General features: G+C 43.4%; 1 protein-coding gene across 2 annotated transcripts in view; it reads right to left on the bottom strand.

Moving 5' to 3' along the window:
- LOC137344482 (kinesin-1 heavy chain) overlaps positions 1-20369 on the bottom strand; it is a 123380-nt gene that overhangs the window by 27039 nt on the left and 75972 nt on the right. For both annotated transcript variants that reach the window (XM_068007481.1, XM_068007477.1), the window contains exons 11-15: positions 12348-12496; positions 10724-10896; positions 8558-8626; positions 7712-7918; positions 7223-7366 (exon numbers count right to left, since the gene is read on the bottom strand). In XM_068007481.1, coding sequence (XP_067863582.1) covers positions 7223-7366; positions 7712-7918; positions 8558-8626; positions 10724-10896; positions 12348-12496 — 742 coding nt within the window. The remainder of the gene's footprint in view (positions 1-7222; positions 7367-7711; positions 7919-8557; positions 8627-10723; positions 10897-12347; positions 12497-20369) is intronic.

Here is a 20369-nt window from a genome sequence, read left to right on the forward strand (position 1 = left end):
CTGCCATCATGGGTCTGGGGACCACTGTGGAACGGGGCTTCCGGAGCGTCACAGCATTCAAGCGTACGTTCTCCAGCTGATCACCAGGGTTGCTGGGGCACCGCCCCGGGAGAGTGGCAGTGGTGCCACGGTGGTCGGACCTGCTGTCCTCTCTCAGGACGACAGCCTTCCTGCTCCCACCCCTGCCGCTCCACCAGTGGTCCTGTTGTCGCCTATCGGCCAGCCAGGCCAGACTGCTGCAGCCCATGCTGCGATGGTGCAGTCTGAAGCCGGGCCCTCTCGGCCCAGAGCTGCTCGAGGTCGTCCACAATGCCATCTGCACGCTCCTCCATTGAAGGCCAGCAGCCTTCCACCACCCATGCTCCAGCCACTGGGGAAGCACCTCGTAGGAGCACTAGGATAGGTAAAGGCACACGAAGAAAAGGCACTAAGGGAATGATGCACTTGGGTGAATACTTCTGGTTATGTTTGCATAATTTCATTTATTCATTGATAAATGAGATTTGCTTTTGCATTTGGTGGTGGCTTTTATTTATGCAATGAGCTGAGAGGGACACCAACGTGTAATGAGATGGAGGGCAATTTGATTGTCTAGTGGGAGCGTAAAGGTGGGGAGTGTAGGACTGTTGGTGAGCTGGGGGATGTAGTTCAAATTATTGATAGCAGGCACGGATCAGGCGAGCACACAGAGCCCTTGCAGACAAGGCGTGTGCTTCCTGTTGCGCACTTGCATCTTCCTCCACTTCCTCTTCTGGCTCCGCTCCACCCCCTCCTCCTCCTCCTCAGGCTCTTCTCCAATCATTGGTGGCAAAGGCTGGTCCCTCATGATGGCGAGGTTGTGCAGCATACCACCACAAATCTGCCCACCCGCTCAGGGGAGTACTGCAGGGCTCCTCCAGACCGGTCCAGGCAGCGGAAGCGTTGTATGAGGACCACCATGGTGTGCTCCACGATGTTGTGTGTGGTAGCATGGCTCTCATTATAGGCCTGCTGTGCAAGTGTGCGTGGGTTCCTGACCAGTGTCATGAGCCACGGCGTGAGGGGATAGCCCTGGTCACCCAGTAGCCAGCCTTTGACTTGCCGAGTTGGGTGAAAGATTGCTGGCACGTTGGACTGCCACATGATGAAGGTGTCGTGACTGCTCCCAGGGAAGCTGGAATCGACCTCCATGATTCGATGCGTGTGGTTGCACACCAGCTGCACGTTGAGGGAGTGGAAGCCCTTTCAGTCAACAAAGATGGCGGAGTTGATGTGCGGGGCAAGCAGGGCAATATGCGTGCAGTCAATGGCATCCTGCACCTTGGGGAAGGCCAGCAATATGAGCAAACGCCCGTGCTTGCTCGTTCTGCTTGTCTCTGTGGAGGGGGAAGGTGATGAACCTGTTCCTCATCTGGTACAGCGTGTCTATGACCTCCCTTATGCAGCAGTGCACTGCATACTGCGAGATGTTGCACATGTCGCCAGTAGAGCCCTGAAATGCTCCTGAGCCGTAAAAATTCAGTGCCACGGTGACCTTCACAGCCACATACAATGCTGTCCTTGCCTTGCTCTGAGGCTGCAATTGTTGCCGCACCAGTTGTCAGATCTCGGTCACGGCTTCCTTGGTGAACCTCGGGCGTTGGACCCAATCCTCCTTGGTCATGTCGAGGTAAGAGAATTGCTCTTGGAAGGCCCTCATCGGGTACGGCCTCCTGCTCAATGCCCTGCGCCTCCTCATCCTCCGTCTCCTCGCAGCTTGACCTGCTACGCGTGGCCTCTCTGCATGCTCTCAGTCGTGCTCAATGCCCAGCAGGAGCCCTAGTAGACCGCCCATGGTTGGCAGGAATGTTGTTCAAATACGGATGTAACTTTCCGACCCGTAAGGTAGTACCTGTCAAAGCACTCTCAAATGTAGTCTAGGAACTCTCAGTAAGAATAGGGAGCTTCAAAAAGCACTTACTATTCCACCAGCAGCCAGAAGCAATAATCTAGCAACTAACCTGCAACACCTGCATGGACCCTTTAAATAGCACTGGTGGTGGGGGATGGTGGGGTGTCCTTCAGGCACTGTAAGGCATGTTCAGATGGTCGGGGTTAAGACTGTGCGTTGAGTTGAGCGTTAAGGTCGAAATTGGTGTCTTATCACTTTAAATCCGCGTTGCACAATGATTGCACGCATTTTCTCCCTACTTTACATGCTTCCAACGTTCGGTATTTGCACATGCACTAACTCCTATACCAAGATGGCGTCCGGCGCACGTCACGCTGGACACGTGCGTGCGCATCCAAGATGCCATCTTAGATGTGTAGTGCCGAAACAACGGGCGTTACATGGCCCAATTTAGATCCCCAAGTCTCTAGTAAAATGACCCTTAGGGACCACTAATCTAACAGTACCCTTGCCCTATATTATTATACACGGAGGTCTGAAGTTGGTCTCAGGTGTCCGACTTGCCCTGCTGCGTGTAGTTAGGACAAATGGGACTGGGAGCCTGCACACAAGCTGTGCTCATTAATAATTGAAGTCAGAGGATGGAGCATCTCAGTAGCGCCCCAGCTACACAGCACACATTTGGAACGGGTGCTGAATGGGAGATTAGCATTTAAATAAAAAACCCTGGCACACCTGCCTGATGTCCCCCTGCCAAGTAACCATTCCCCCTCCCCCTCAATTCCAGCAAATAACACACCGAACGGGCAGCCAGCAGCTCTTCATTGGCTGTTAGCGCCCAAAATTTAAGTACTAATGTTCCCGGTGCTTCAGTAGCAATTCACCCAAAACCCCAAAAGTTTAGTAACTGATGACTGTAGTGTGATGATAGTGTCTTACTAAATTACAATGCTGCAACACCCTGTGGATGAATCTGGAGAGTGTATATTTTCCTGTTACCTTATAAACACACCAAGATTTATTTGTAGATCACGATGGCTCGTTTATAATATGCAGCCTGCACAGCTCCATTGTAAACAATTTAGTGGTTCACTTAAGGCAAATATTCGGATGGCTCTGCTCCATTCTTTGCAGAAAACAAGAGAAACACTTGTGGGGGAGTCCAAAACTAGAGGCTGTAAATATAAGATAGTCACCAATAAACTCAATGAGGAATTCACAAGGAACTTCTTTACGCAGAATGGTTAAAATGTGGAACTTGCTACCACAAGGAGTAGCATAGATGCATTTAAGGGAAACCTAGATAAACACTTGAGGGAAAAAGGAATCATTACTTTGAAAGAGTAAACCATCTAGTCACCTCCAGATGAAGGGAACTGGATGACATTTGGGAAGGCTGATGAAATCTAAAATTTGCAGGTGAATTACATTTTTTAAAAACCCAGTGGACTGTTCTTCTTCTTCCAGAAGCCAATTATGCAATTCTAAAGTGTCTATCTTCAAGATTCATAAACACCATCCAATCTTCAGCTTCACAAACTTTTTCTAGTCAAATATGAAAATTCTGAACGTACTGGAAGACATCTTTGATAATAGAAAGTATTGAGAATAAAACTGTTTGCTCACAATAATAAACCAAATATCTATCATTTTTTGGATAACTTACTTTTGAAGCATTTTCATCAACAAATTGCGGCAAAATTCTCCTGCAAAGACGAGGGATCTTAATAGGAGGAACCTGTGTCAGCTTTGAACGTGCATTACAATCTTCAATCCCAACAGTTACAGCTCAATACAGTAGTTCAATTTAAGATCAAGAGTGTTAGGTAACCCACATACAGTCTAGACAACCAGGTCCATGTGTCCCAAGAAAAAACATTCGACACTTCCAAGCAAAAGAGAAGAGCAAATATTTAGGCAAATTTATGAGAAGTGCAAAAACAATAGGGCAGTAATAGTAGGGGATATCAATTACCCTAATATTAATTGGAATACAACAGTGTGAATGGGATAGAGAGTGCAAAATTCTTAAATTGCATACAGGAGAATATTTTTTTAGCCAGTATATAGCATGCCCAACAAGAAGGGGGGGGGGGGGGGGCGGGGGGGGCAGTTCTGGATTTAGTTCTTGGAAATGAAGAGGGGCAGGCGGAAGAAGTAGCAGTGAGAGCGCATTTTGGTGGTAGTGATTATAATAGTTAGTTTTAGCATAGTTATGGAAAAGGATTGTATGTGGGTTACCTAACACTCTTGATCTTAAAGTGAACTACTGTATTAAGCTGTAACTGTTGGGGTTGAAGATTGTAATGCACATTCAAAGCTGACACAGGAGTTAAAGTTTTCAATTGGGGAAAGGACAATTTTACTAAACTGTGAAGTGATTTAGCAGAAGTAAACTGGAAACAGCTACTTGAAGGTAAATCAGTGTCAGACATTCAAAGGGGTGATTCAAGGGGTTCAGGGTAAACATGTTCCCACAAAGAAAAAGGGAGGGGCTGCCAAATCTAGAGCCCCCTGGATGTCAAGAAGCATTCAGGTAAGATAAGGCAGAAAAAGACACTGGGAACTCAATACTACAGAAAGCTTAGAGGAGTATACAAAGTGCAGGGGTGAAGTTAAAAAGGAAATTAGGAAAGCAAAGAGAGAGCATGAAAAAATATTAGCAGGTAAAATTAAAGAAAATCCAAAGATGTTTTATAAATACATTAAGAGCAAGAGGATAACTAAGGAAAGAGTAGGGCCTATTAGAGACCAAAAAGGTAAACTACGTGTGGAGGCGGAAGGTGTGGGTATGGTTCTTAATGAATACTTTGCGTCTGTCTTCACAAAGGAGAGGGATGATGCAGGGATTGAAGTTAAAAAGGAGGAGTGTGAAATATTGGATGGGATAAACAGTGAGAGAGGAAGTATTAAGGGGATTAGCATCTTTGAAAGTGGATAAATCACCAGGGCCGGATGAAATGTATCCCAGGCTGTTAAAAGAAGCCAGGAAGGAAATATCAGAGGCTTTAACAATCATTTTTCTAACTTCACTGGATACAGGCAAAGTGCTGGAGGATTGGAGGACTGCTAACGTTGTACCGTTGTTTAAAAAGGGAGCGAAGGATAGACCAAGTAATTACAGACCAGTCAGCCTAACCTCAGTGGTGGGCAAATTATTGGAATCAATTCTGAGGGACAGGATGAACTGTCACTTAGAAAGGCACGGACTAATCAAGGACAGTCAGCATGGATTTGTTAAGGGGAGGTAGTGTCTGAATAACTTGATTGAATTTTTCGAGGAGGTGACAGGAGGATCGATGAGGGTAGCGCAATTGATGTAGTCTACATGGATTTTAGCAAGGCTTTTGACAAGGTCCCACATGACAGATTGGTCAAAAAAGTACAAGCCCATGGGATCCCAGGAAGAGTGGCAAGTTGGATCCAAAATTGGCTCAGTGGCAGGAAGCACAAGGTAATGGTTGAAGGGTGTTTTTGCGACTGGAACGCTGTTTCCAGGGGGGTGCCGCAGGGCTCGGTACTAGGTTCTTTGCTTTTTATGGTATACATTAACGATTTGGACTTAAATGTAGGGGGCATGATTAAGAAATTTGCGGATGACACAAAGATAGGCCGTGTAGTTGATAGTGAGGAGGAAAGCTGTAGACTGCAGGAAGATATCAATGGACTGGTCAGATGGGCAGAGAAGTGGCAAATGGAGTTCAATCCGGAGAAGTGTGAGGTAATGCATTTGGGGAGAGCAAACAAGGCAAGGGAATACACAATAATTGGGAGGATACTGAGAGGTGTAGAGGAAGTGATGGACCTTGGAGTGCATGTCCACAGATCCCTGAAGGCAGCAGGACAGGTAGATAAGGTGGTTAAGAAGGCATATGGAATGCTTTCTTTTATTAGCCAAGGCACAGAATATACAAGCAGGGATGTTATGCTGGAACTGTATAAAACACTAGTTAGGCCACAGCTTGAGTACTGTGCACAGTTCTGGTCACCACATTATAGGAAGGATGTAATTGCACTGGAGAGGGTGCAGAGGAGATTTACAAGGATGTTGCCAGGACTGGAGAATTTTAGCTATGGTGACAGATTGGATAGGCTGGGGTTGTTTTCCTTGGAACAGAGGAGGTGTACAAAATTATGAGGCGCCTAGCTAGAGTGGATTGGAAGGACCTATTTCCCTTAGCGGAAGGGTCAATAACCAGGGGACATAGATTTAAAGTGATTGGTAGAAGGATTAGAGCAGAAATTAGGAAAAATATTTTCACCCAGAGGGTGGTGGGGTTCTCGAACTCACTGTCTGAGAGGGTGGTAGAGGCAGAAACCCTCAACTCATTTAAAAAATACCTGGCTGTGCACCTGAAAAGCTGTGACCTGGAGGGCTAAGGACCAAATGCGGGAAAGTGGGATTAGGCTGGGTGGCTCATTTCTCAGCCGGCACGGACATGATGGGCTCAATGGCCTCCTGTGCCTTAAATTTACATGATTCTATGAAAATAAATTGATTGTGCTCTTTGTTAACACTGACTAAACTCCAGCGTTACAAGAATCTGAAACTGCCCAAATCTAGAACAGAACATTATCCAGATTCAATCTAATTTTTTTCTCCTATGTTGATCTAGTAGCGGCTGCAGAGGGCAATCTCATTTGAATGCAACATCCAAGGATTTTAGAACTATCACAGCTGGTAAAGCTACCAGGGAAAGACATTAAACATGAGCGGTCAAAATCTCCCAAGTACTTGTTTAGAGAAGGTGAGGGCTGATGTTGATATGGTAGGACTACACATGCATTGAATTACATAGAATTTACAGCACAGAAACAGGCCATTTGGCCCAACTGGTCCATGCTCCCCACAAGCCGCCTCCCACCCCTCTATTCCTAAACTTATCAGCATAATCATCTATTCCTTTCTCCCTCGTGTTTATCTAGCTTTCCCTTAAATGCATCTATGCTATTTGTCTCAACTACTCCTTGTGGTAGCGAGTTCCACATTTTAACCATTCTGCATAAAGAAGTTCCTTGTGAATTCCCCGTTGGATTTATTGGTGACTATCGTAAATTTATGGCCTCTAGTTTTGGACTCCCCACAAGTGGAAACATTGGCACAAATAATACTATCCAGTACAATGGCAACAACATTCAATGTCATAGTCAAGACTGAAGAACTAGGATAACAAACCCTTTTAGGTCTGAATGTCAAAATAACAGCAAGATAACTTCTCAAATTTTAGAGACAGGAGTGCACAAGAGGATTGCAAATTTCTGTTCCAGATCACAAGCACATTGCTTTTGCAGGAGCTGATCAATTGACAGCCATAACGTGAAAAAGATAATTTTCCAAGAGTGTACATTTACCTTGACATCATTGTTTCCAACTGCAATTCCAATTTCTGCTAGATCCTTTAACAATGACGTCATCATCTCAGTCACTCGTTTCTTCTGATGATTGGTCATTTCCTTCAGTTTTTGTAGCTCTGCATCAATGGAAGTCAATGTAGCCTGCGATAACAGAATCAAAAGCAATTATTTAAAAATATAGTGGATTAAAAATGTAAACAAACGAGCAAACCATTTAAGCTATAAATTAGACCCAAATAAGAGATCCAAAGTTGCTTTAACATGTAAAATGGATTCAAAAAGCTCACATTTTAATTTGTGTAGGGGCTACTTAAACAGAGTAAAACACCCTTCCGTTAGCCTACAAGTTTTATTACAACAATTTAACACAGAAACTTCACCGTTAAAATATACACAGTAACAAAAATTTCTCATGAAAGTTACCAGCTAAGATATTTTAACATGGTGCACAATTTTGGGAGCCTTGCATCTGGAGCAATTTCTTACCGACTTTTGACCCAGTTCATCACTTAGTAGCTCAAATTCCCTTGTCTTGTCCTCCACTTCTTGTGATTTCTGATCATAGTTAACTGCAAGTTCTTCCAAGGCTTGCAACACCTCCTTCACTTCCTCTTTGGAGGCATCATTCTCAGCCTGCAGGCGATTCAGCTCTGATTGCATGTTATCTTGATCTCGTCTGGTAGATGCCAGAAGCTGTAAAAAGATATACAATCAGCATCACATAGATGAAAGTACATTTTTATTTATTTTTACGTTGCCCGCCTTAGTATACAGAAGTTGCACATTTCTTAATGTTCCGAAAACTCAAAATGAATATAAAAATAGCACAATTATATCTGCATTATTTCAGTCATTTTAGCCCCAAAGAGTAAGAAATGTCTTCAATGATGCATTTTATGCTGTTTCTCAAGATAATCAGTTATGAAGTTTAAAATCTCTCAATGCTTTAATGGGTAAATGCATCACCCAATGTGATAGAAATTAGGAAGGCCTTGGGTACGATCTCTGATCTGTTCTGAGTTAGTGAGTGTAATAGTAGTAGCATCAGCAGCAGCACCACCATGAATGGCCTTAACACCACAGGCAAGGAAGCGGAAAAAAATGAAAACAGTCAGGGTCGCTGGTTCCATCCAATGACTTCTGCTGGAAAAAATACACAAAATAGGGATCTGCTGTGGTGCTTTCCATGATTGAATAGCCTGCTGACACTGACTGCCTTGGTTGATTTATGAAGAAAAGCCATTTGAGTGGGATATTGATGGCCCAACGCATGTCAGTGCCTCTTTTATGCTACTGCATGAACACAATTGTAACAAGTTTGATCAAACTTACTTCTTCCTGGTCCAACATCTGCTGCTTAAGTTTTTCCACCAGCTGGCTCTGCTGATTAATCTCCTCATCCTGCAATCAGAATTTAGAATACAAGCATTCTGCAGTTATCAAATCATCAGCAATACTAATATTAACATAAAAAATTCCTTGTGTAAGGCTACACATGTGCACTATAAACTTGGGAGTACTTTGTTTTTTGTTCTGTCAAGTCAAAAACAATTGCATAGTTCATGTATCATCTATGGAATGGAAAAGTGTTTCCTTATATTGTTTTTAAGATCCATGCATTGGTGTTTCATAACAAAACCCGAAATGATAAACTGTCAACAAATCTATTCCTTCCAATGAACAATGTGCAACTTTTAATAATCTAACACAATTTATTCTGACCTGGGTGACAATTCTATGACCCTAACAGGTCAACGGCCATGGAGGTTTGAGTCATTCACGTCTATCCTTTTATCCTTCAATCTCCTTGGTCGGTAATAATTCAGCTTTATATGGGAACTAAACAACACAATCAACCAGCTATAATGGGAATTTGCAGTTGACACAAAGCTTGGAAGTGTACTGAACAGTGAGGAAGATAGTGATAGGCTTCAAGAGGACACAAACAGGTTGGTGGAATGGGCGGACACGTGGCAGATAAAATTCAAGGCAGAAAAGAATGAGAGGCATTATAAACTAAAGGGTACCATTCTAAAAGGGGTGCAGGAACAGAGAGATCTGGAGGTACACGTGCACAAATCGTTGAAGGTGGCAGGGCAGGTTGAGAAAGCAGTTAAGAAAGCATACGGGATCCTGGGCTTTATAAATAGAGAGAGTATAAAAGCAAGGAGGTTATGATGAACCTCTATAAAACACTGGTTCGGCCACAACTGGAGTACTGTGTCCAGTTCTGGACACTGTACTTTAGCAAAGATGTGAAGGCCTTAGAGAGGGTGCAGAAGAGATTTACTAGAATAATTCCAGGGATGAGGGACTTCAGTTACGTGCATACACTGGCGAAGCTGGGGTTATTCTCCTTAGAGCAGAGAAGGTTGAGAGGAGATTTGATAGAGGTATTCAAAATCATGGAGGATCTGGACATATATTGAGAAACTGTTCCAATAGGTGGAGGGATCAAGAACCAGAGGACATAGATTTACGGTGATTGGCAAAAGGACCAAAGATGACATGAGAAAAAACTTTTTTACACAGCGAGTGGCTGTGATCTGGAATGCATTGCCCGAGGGGGTGGTGGAGGCAGATTCAATCATGGCTTTCAAAAGGGAATTGGATAAGTACTTGAAGGGAAAAAGTTTGCAGGGCTATGGGGATAGGGCGCGGAGTGGGACTAGCTGGATTGCTCTTGCAGAGAGCCAGCATGGACTCAACGGGCCGAATGGCCTCCTTCCATGCTGTAACCATTCTATGATTCTATGTCACAAATTTAGTATCTTGAGGACCATGTACCCTCTAGTCTCGGAGTCAATGTTGATTTCATATTCGTCATAGTCTAAGTTAACCTGATTACATCCATATTATGCAAGCCTTTCAGTATTTTAAAGACCTGGATCATGCCACTTCTGAATCTTACCTTCTCTGAAAAGAGAAAGTTCAATTATGATGGTGTATCATCTTTATTGAGTGTTTTGCTGAACAGTGATATTTCCTCTCATATAGCTGGCTCCATATCCAAATTAAACTTATGCTTTCTCTCATTCAGCCAGTACCATCAAGATGCATCACCCAGTTTAATTTCAAAATTATTCATCTTTAACACTGCTCAGAATATTCATTTTCTTAAGCAGCTTAATACTGGATGGATTTTTTAAAAATTGTGGGGTGTGCAGCTTTAAATTAGTATGCATGTATACTAATTTAAAATGGCAGATTTATAATATTTTTTTAGCACAGCTGTATTTGGAGACCAATTCAACTGCAATAGGTCAACTACTGCACTAGTGCTAGAGAAGCTTATTGTCCCTAGGAACATTTCTGGAGGTTGGGAAACAAAGGGAATGATCTATTACATCAAACCCAATGTGTTTTCAGCTGCAGAAATCACTAGAACAAATATTTCTACTATTTATTTAAAAGCAGTGTTAACTAGTGAAATAATAGATGGCCTCTCAGTGCAGTTTAAAAAAAGGTGTATGGGTGGACAATTGGCACACTGCATACCTTATCATCAAGCTGCTTGTACAGTTTAGAAATTTCTGAATCCAGTTTTAGTTTCTCTGCATCAGTGAGTTTAACAGTAGGAGTGTCCTCTATTTTGTCATTGGTGAGAACAATCTCAAGTGCTTCTTTGTTTTTCTCCTTGTCGTACTGTTCTTCTACGGGCACAGACTCACCTTTAGGAAAGAATACATCGAAGTAAGGTATAAAGCAAATAATTCTGGTTAAGTGCTTTTAACATATGTAAAGTTTCATATAACAAAATGATTGGTTTGCAAACTTAAATATCTTTGGAATACAAATGTAGATAGCTGATTTCAAATGGATAGGAATGTTAGCACTAGAGGCATACAAACTGTTAAAATGCCAGGAAGTATTTATTTATGCAGAGTTAATGACCTCTGAATAAATTTCCATAACATGTCGCAATTATGGGGTCACTGAAGTCCTTTAAAGGGGAACTTGATAAGTTCCTGAGGAGGACCTTACCAGTGATAGGAGACAAGTGATAATTTGATTAGTGTGTGATGAGTCATGGGTAACCACGATCTTCTGGAGCTTGCTTGATTTACTGAGACAATCAGGGATAATTTTTTTTCTGAATTGGCCACTGGATTTTTGCCTCAGCTAGGAGGTAGGAGGACAGTGTGTACGGTTAAAGAGTCTACTGGATGGGGCAAGCTTAATCGCTGATGGTCTTTCCTCACCCTGCATTTTGTATATTAGTGGTTCTAAATAGTCAATGGTTTTATAATAATTAACTGAAGAACAGAATCTCAAATACACGGCCCCACTCAATAAAAATGTTAATTCAAAGCAACCTTCAACAATTTTAGTTTTGAGGATAATTTTTGTATTATAAATCGTGGCGGTTTCTGGAATTAGAATAGACTAACATTAAAAATGTTAATTAAACCATGTATAGATCTCCTCCAATCAAAACTTTAAAATAACATGGATAATCCCTTAATATCATAATAAATATATGTATATATGAAACCATTCTATATTTGTATTGATCATCCACGTGAGCCTGCACCATAAGCACAAGCTAGTTTGAGAAAACTGGTTAATATCCTTACAAGCTCAATAAATAAGAGCTGTAACTGAAGACTGGAGGCTTATGAACGGTATCCAGTTCTGGTAGCCATGAACCTGAAAATTATTGACTATAGGTTTCCATTGGATGAAGGGTCGGTAACCAGAGGGCACAGATTTAAGGGAATTGGAAAAGAACCAGAGGGGAGATGAGAATCTTTTTATGCAGCAAGTTATTATGTTCTGGAATGCACTGCCTGAAAAGGTAGTGGAAACAGATTCAATAGTAACTTTCAAAAGGGAATTAGCTAACTACTTGGGAGAAAGTTGCAGAGCTATGCGGAAAGAGCAAGAGAGTGGGACTAACTGGATAGCTCTTCCAAAGAGCCAGCACAGGCACGATGGGCCAAATGGCCTCCTTCTGCGCTGTAAGATTCTATACAAAGTTAAATCATCCTCTGCATTGAACAGGATAAAACAATTGGTTGGGAAGCTTAATTAATTTTGAAGTCTGTAATTTTTGAAGCCTGAAATTTTTGAAGCTGTAAATTATGGTGCGGAGCAACTTTACTGATGAAAGTTTAGATACCTTTGCGCCATCTATTGAGCTCATTTTCAAGCCACTGTATGGTGTTTCTTAAGGTCTTGTTCTTGTCCTTCTCTCTCTCATATTTCTTCTTCCATTGTTCTGCCGTTAGCTCAACATTAACAGTTACAGTATTCTTAATAGTCTTGGCTCTGTAAGAAACAGAAAAATAATGATCAAACTACTAAATTGCTTTATATACAAAAAAAAGTATCCTCATTGGCCGGTGTTCTGAATTCCAGATACAAATATCTCCAAACAGCCAGCTCTTTGCTCTTGGGATAAGGTGGGTCCGTCCATTTACTCTGTGCATGATTTTGCCAGGGCACACCAACAGCAAAGTAAACTCCACTACTTTTTATTTGTCTACATTAGATGACATAATCATATGCATTCACATGCAACTATAAAAAGAGGACATATAAGGACAGCTGTTTCCCAAACCTCATCTTGGGAACCCAGAAAGGTTCAGAGAAATGAGAAATGTAGAAATTTACATCACAGGAGGTCGTCATTTTGCCTGGCTCTTTGCTAGAGCAATCCAAAACTACTGCCCTGTGTGCTCTCTCCATAGCCTTGCATCTTCCTCTGCTTCAAATATTTATCCAACTTTCCCTCAAAAGATGCAATGGTCTCTGCCTTAACCCCCTGTGGCAAAGCATTCCATGCTCCAATAACCTGCTACTCGAATAAATTTCTAACCTCTCTCATGTCACTATGCCATCTTAGTGACTATTTTAAATGAATTCACCCTCGTTACCAACTCCCCAACTGTGAGATCATTGGTTCCAACACAGACTACAACTTTTGACTGCTCTCCTTCCCTTCCCAGATGTTTTTTACCTGTTCAGTGATGTCCTTCACCCTGAAACCAGAGAGGCAACATACCACTCAGGACTCCCGGTCACACTTGCAAAAAAAAATGCCTGAATCACCCACTACTACCGTTCTAATATTCCTATAGTTTATCTGCCTATCACTCCCCTGGATAGTCCCTTGCTTCACGGTGGCACAGTGTTGCTCAGGACCACCATCATCTTGAATCACTGTCAACTTCACACTTGTTCAACACTTATGTATCTATTGAACATTTCCAGTAGTTCCCTGCACCTGTGAGCCCTATTGCCTTCTGCCATCCCTTGTGGATGGTCACCCGATTCTCCCTTTCTATACTATTCCTATGTTCTGAAATGTCTAGCACTGCACCTTGGGTAACCACTTCGCGAAGAATATAATCAAGAAACTTTTCACCTTCTCTGATGCTGCAGTGTGGTTAACTGTTTCTCAAGCAGAGAGATCTTCTGCTCCAGAATCTCATTTTTCCTACAGTGCAAATGTGCAGTCCCTAGATACACCATGGATCTACAATCGCCCACATATTGCACTCCACACACATCACAAGGGTGGCGTGCAATATGTGGAGTGTTGCTATCCTTCTGTCGAATTTAAAAACAGCAAGACCATGAACTCCCACTACTATCAACCTTTACTTACACAATTTTAAAAAGTACTGATTATAGATTTTTAAAAACTCCTGTCCAACTGCATTTAAATGCTGAACTCCCATTGAGGCTAAAGTTCACACTCCTCCGGGTTTTCACTCTCCACTGGCAGCTGTCCAAGGACAGCCTGGTAATTTCTTTACAATCTTATGGTAGACTCTGGTATGGAATATTTATAACTTTAGACTATTTACCTCAATTTAAGCCAAACAGCTGAAATTACTATAACCTAGTCAATGCCTAGAACAAAAACGCCAATTATGAGGTGTTGAGGATGGAACTAGGGAAGTTCAATCGGAAAAAAGTATTGACAAACAAAGATAGAACAGCAGTGGTAAGTATTTTAAAAAGTGATCAATAGCGTTCAGGAGAAATATATTCTGCTAACAAACAAAACTAGCCAATAATAAGACACGATGGATGAATAGACAAGGCTGAAGCGTTTGCAACTATCTTCAGCCAGAAGTGCCGAGTGGACAATCCATCTTGGCCTCCTCCCGACATCCCCACCATCACAGAAGCCAGTCTTCAGCCAATTCGATTCACTCCACGTGATATCAAGAAACGGCTGAGTGCACTGGATACAGCAAAGGCTATGGGCCCCGACAACATCCCGACTGTAGTGCTGAAGACTTGTGCTCCAGAACTAGCTGCGCCTCTAGCCAAGCTGTTCCAGTACAGCTACAACACTGGCATCTACCCGACAATGTGGAAAATTGCCCAGGTATATCCTGTCCACAAAAAGCAGGACAAATCCAATCCGGCCAATTACCGCCCCATCAGTCTACTCTCAATCATCAGCAAAGTGATGGAAGGTGTCGTCGACAGTGCTATCAAGCGGCACTTACTCACCAATAACCTGCTCACCGATGCTCAGTTTGGGTTCCGCCAGGACCACTCGGCTCCAGACCTCATTACAGCCTTGGTCCAAACATGGACAAAAGAGATGAATTCCAGGGGTGAGGGGAGAGTGACTGCCCTTGACATCAAGGCAGCATTTGACCGAGTGTGGCACCAAGGAGCCCTAGTAAAATTGAAGTCAATGGGAATCAGGGAGAAAACTCTCCAGTGGCTGGAGTCATACCTAGCACAAAGGACGATGGTAGTGATTGTTGGAGACCAATCATCTCAGCCCCAGGAAATTGCTGCAGGAGTTCCTCACGGCAGTGTCCTAGGCCCAACCATCTTCAGCTGCTTCATCAATGACCTTCCCTCCATCATAAGGTCAGAAATGGGGATGTTCACTGATGATTGCACAGTGTTCAGTTCCTTTTGCAACCCCTCAAATAATGAAGCAGTCCGTGCCCAAATGCAGCAAGACCTGGAGAACATCCAGGCTTGGACTGATAAGTGGCAAGTAATATTCGCGCCAGACAAATGCCAGGCAATGACCATCTCCAACCAGAGAGAGTCTAACCACCTCCCCATGACATTCAACGGCATTACTATCGCCGAATCCCCCCACCATCAACATCCTGGGGGTCACCATTGACCAGAAACTTAACTGGACCAGCCATATAAATACTGTGGCTACAAGAGCAGGTCCAACACTCAAAAAGCTCGACATCATCCAGGACAAAGCAGCCCGCTTGAATGGCACCCCATCCACCACCCTAAACATTCACTCCCTTCACCACCGGCGCACTGTGGCTGCAGTGTGTACCATCCACAGGATGCACTGCGGCAACTCGCCAAGGCTTCTTCGACAGCACCTCCCAAACCCGCAACCTCTACCACCTAGAAGAACAAGAGCAGCAGGTACATAGGAACAACACCACCTGCACGTTCCCCTCCAAGTCTCACACCATCCCGACTTGGAAACATATCGCCATTCCTTCATCGTCAAAATCCTGGAACTCCCTTCCTAACTGCACTGTGGGAGAACCTTCACCACACGGACTGCAGCGGTTCAAGGCGGCGGCTCACCACCACCTTCTCAAGGGCAATTAAGGATTGGCAATAAATGGCGGCCTCGCCAGCGACGCCTACATCCCATGAACGAATAAAAAAAGAGGTGCGGGTAAAACTGAATCTAAAGAAAAAGGTATGCACTAAGTACATAGACAATAGGGAATATGAAGAGGTGAAGAAAAAAGTTTTAAAAAATAATTAGGAAGGCAAAGAGGAATTAGAAAATTAAATCAAAGAATATAAAAAGAAATAGTAAAGTATTCTATAGACACATAAATAACAAAAGGAAAATTATGATAGGGATAGAGCCACTAAGGGATTCACAAGATAAATTTACAGGTAATGGAAGCAGAAATATTGAATAGTTACTTTGCCTCAGTTTTTACCAGAGACTAACAAGATGGATATGACATTAGAAGAAGAGATCAAAAAGGATACCATGACATTTGAGACAGAAAGGAGGGAGATAAGCTACACAAACGTGACAGGATAAAACCCCTGGTCTGGATGGATTGCATCCACACTTACTCAAATAAGCTAGGGAAGAGATAGCAGAGGCATTATTATATATTTATATATAAAAAAAACATTAGAAAACATAATAGTGCCAGAGACTGGCAGACTATTATTCCTACATTTAAAAAGGGAGATGGAACAAGTCCAAAGAAACACAGAAACATAAAAAATAGGAGCAGGAGTAGGCCATTCAGCCCTTCGAGCCTGCTCGGCCATTCAATGTGATCATGGCTGATCCTCTATCTTGATACCATATTCCCGCTCTCTCTCCATACCCCTTGATGCCTTCTGTGTCTAGAAAGCTATCTATCTCCTTCTTAAATATATTCAATGTCTTAGCCTCCACAGCCTTCTGTGGTAGAGAATTCCACAGGTTCACCACCCTCTGAGTGAAGAAATTTCTCCTAATCTCAGTCCTAAATGTCCTACCCCTCGTTCTAGAACTATAGACCAGTTAGCTTAACGTCAGTGGCAGGAAAGATATTGGAATCTTTATTCAAAGATGTAAAATAAATACATCTAGAAACCAAAACTATAATAAAGAACAGTCAGCACGGATTTCAAACGGGCAGGTCATGCTTGACCAACCTTATTGAATTCTTTGAAGTAACAGAAAGAGTAGACAATGCAGTGGATGTGATGTACACGGACTTTCAAAAGGCCTTCGATAAGGTACCACATAGTAGACTCATGACTAAGGTCAGAGCATGTGGAATCAGGGAACAAGTAGCAGAATGGGTAGCAAACTGGCTACAAAACAGAGTAGGTATTTACTCAGATTGGCAGAAAGTGAGAAATAGTGTTTCACAAGGATCGGTGCTGGGACCACTATTGTTCACTATTTACATAAATGATGTGGATTCAGAAATCTGAAGTACAATATCAAAATTTGCAAATGACACCAAACTGGGGAGTATAGTTAATACTGAGGAGTCCCGAGACAAAATACAAGACGTTAACAAACTTGTAGAATGGGCGCTGAAATGGCAAATGAGTTTCAATATAGGTAAGTGTGAGGTGGGGCATTTCAGTGGGAGAAACAAGCAGGCCACCTATTCCTGGTAAAATAAGAGACTAAATGGGGTAGAGTCGCAGAAGGATCAAGGGGTATGGATACACAAATCATTAAAAGTAGCAACACAGGTTAACAAAGCCATAAAAATTTCATTTCTAGAGGAATATAATTCAAAAGCAGAGAAATTATGTTAGAACTTATATTGAGCCTTGATTAGACCACACTTGGGAGTACTCTGCACAATTCTAGTCTCCACAGTACAAAAAAAGGTATAGAAGCACTGGAGAAAGTACAAAAAAGATTTACAATAATGATACCAGAACTCAGTGTACAACTATCAGGAAAGACTGAACAGGCTAGGGCTCTTTTCTCTAGAAAACTGAAGACTTTGAGGTGACCTAAGAGGTTTTTAAAATTATGAAAAGGTTTGATAGAATATACATGGAGATGATGTTTCCACTTGTGGGAGAGTCCAAAACTAGAGGACATAAATATAAGATAGTCACTAATGAATCCAATCAGGAATTCAGGACTAACTTCACTCAGTGGTGAGAAAGTGGAACTCGGAGTGGTTGAGGCGAATAGCATAAATGCATTTAACAGGAAGCTAGACAAGTACATGAGGGAGAAAGAAATAGGAGGTTGATAGCAGATGAAGTAAATAGAGTGGGAGGAGGCTCACGTGGAGCATAAACACCAGCCGAATGGCCTGTATCTGTGCTGTAAATTCTATGTAACTCCAAGCATATTAAGCTATTTACATAAACACAGCACTACACTCTTCAATAGGCACTCAGTACATACACCACACTAAGAAATGTCTTAGGAGGGCAATGCCTACAAGATATTTCTCCTATGGTGCTTGGAAGATGAGAAAAAAATGGATGGAATGTTTTTCCACTTTTTGTACTCATTCAGAACAAGTATTCCCAAATCAGATTCAAGATAGAGTTCTCTCTACAATGTCCCAATAGTGTGATAACCCAACTACACCTTTTTTTTATTCGATCATGGGATGGGGGAGTCACTGGCGAGGCCAGCATTTATTGCTCATCCCTAATTGCCCTGGAGAAGGTAGTGGTGAGCCGCCTTCTTGAACCGCTGCAGTCCGTGTGGTGAAGGTTCTCCCACAGTGCTGTTAGGAAGGGAGTTCCGGGATTTTGACCCAGCGACGATGAAGGTACGACAATATATTTCTAAGTCAGGATGGTGTGTGACTTGGAGGGGAACATGCAGGTGGTGTTGTTCCCATATGCCTTCTGCCCTTGTCCTCCTAGGTGGTAGAGGTCGTGAGTTTGGGAGGTGCTGTCGAAGAAGCCGTGGCAAGTTGCTGCAGTGCATCCTGTGGATGATGCACAGTGCGCCAGTGGTGAAGGGAGTGAATGTTTAGGGTGGTGGATGGGGTGCCAATCAAGCGGGCTGCTTTATCCTGGATGGTGTCGAGCTTCTTGAGTGTTGTTGGAGCTGCATTCATCCAGGCAAGTGGAGAGTATTCCATCACACTCCTGACTTGTGCCTTGTAGATGGTGGAAAGGCTTTGGGGAGTCAGGAGGTGAATCACTCGCCGCAGAATACCCGGCCTCTGACCTGCTCTTGTAGCCATGGTATTTATGTGGCTGGTCCAGTTAAGTTTCTGGTCAATGGTGACCCCCAGGATGTTGATGGTGGGGGATTTGGCGATGGTAATGCCGTTGAATGTCAAGGGGAGGTGGTTAGACTCTCTCTCTGGTTGGAGATGGTCATTGCCTGGCACTTGTCTGGCGCGAATGTTACTTGCCACTTATAAGCCCAGGCCTAGTTGTTGTCCAGGTCTTGCTGCATGCGGACACGGACTGCCTCATCATCTGAGGCCATGCGAATGGAACCTAACACTATTGGTATGACTTTCCATTTCCAATTTCAATCATCCTCATGGCCTCTATGATTGATACAATTAGTTTAGTACAGGGGTACGGTAGCATAGTGGTTATGTTACTGGACTAGTAATCCAGAGACCTGGTCTAATAATCCGGAGTCATGAGTTCAAATCCCACCACGGCAGCTGGGGAATTTAAATTCAATTAATTCAATAAAATCTGGAATTTAAAAAAAAAACTAGTATCAGTAATGGTGGCCATGAAACTACCGGATTGTCGTTAAAAACCCATCTGGTTCACTAATGTCCTTTAGGGAAAGAAACCTGCTGTCCTTACCCAGTATGGCCTATGTGTGACTCCAGACCCACAGCAATGTGGTTGATTCTAGCAAGCCTAGCAAGCCACTCAGTTGTATAATCTCGCTACAAAAAGTCATAATAAGAGTAAAACCGGACGGACCAACCTGCATCGGTCCACTAGGCACCGGACACGACAAAGGCAAACCAAGCCCAGTCGACCTTGCAAAGTCCTCCTCACTTACATTTGGGGACTTGTGCCAAAATTGGGAGAGCTGTCCCACAGACTAGTCAAGCAACAGCCTGACATAGCCATACTCACAGAATCATGCCTTTCAGCTAACGTCGCAGACTCTTCCATCGCCATCCCTGGGTATGTCCTGTCCCACTGGCAGGACAGACCCACCAGAGGTGGTGGTACAGTGATATACAGTCAGGAGTGAGTGGCCCTGGACCCCATGAAGTCTCATGGCATCAGGTCAAACATGGGCAAGGAAACCTCCTGCTGATTACCACCTACCGCCCTCCCTCAGCTGATGAAGCAGTCCTCCTCCATGTTGAACACCACTTGGAGGAAGCACTGAGGGTAGCAAGGGCACACAATGTACTCTGGGTGGGGGACTTCAATGTCCATCACCAAGAGTGGCTCGGTAGCACCACTACTGACCGAGCCCTGAAGGACAGCTGCCAGACTGGGCCTGCGGCAGATGGTGAGCGAACCAACACGAGGGAAAAACCTACTTGACCTCGTCCTCACCAATCTACCTGTCGCAAATGCATCTGTCAATGACAGTATTGGAAGTCCCATCTTCGCACTGAGGACACCATCCAACGTGTTGTGTGGCACTATCACCGTGCTAAATGGGATAGATTCAGAACAGATCCAGCAGCTCAAAACTGGGCATCCATGAGGCGCTGTGGGGCAGCAG

Source organism: Heptranchias perlo, chromosome 2, assembly GCF_035084215.1.
Source record: "Heptranchias perlo isolate sHepPer1 chromosome 2, sHepPer1.hap1, whole genome shotgun sequence".
In the NCBI taxonomy this organism is placed as follows: Eukaryota; Metazoa; Chordata; class Chondrichthyes; order Hexanchiformes; family Hexanchidae; genus Heptranchias; species Heptranchias perlo.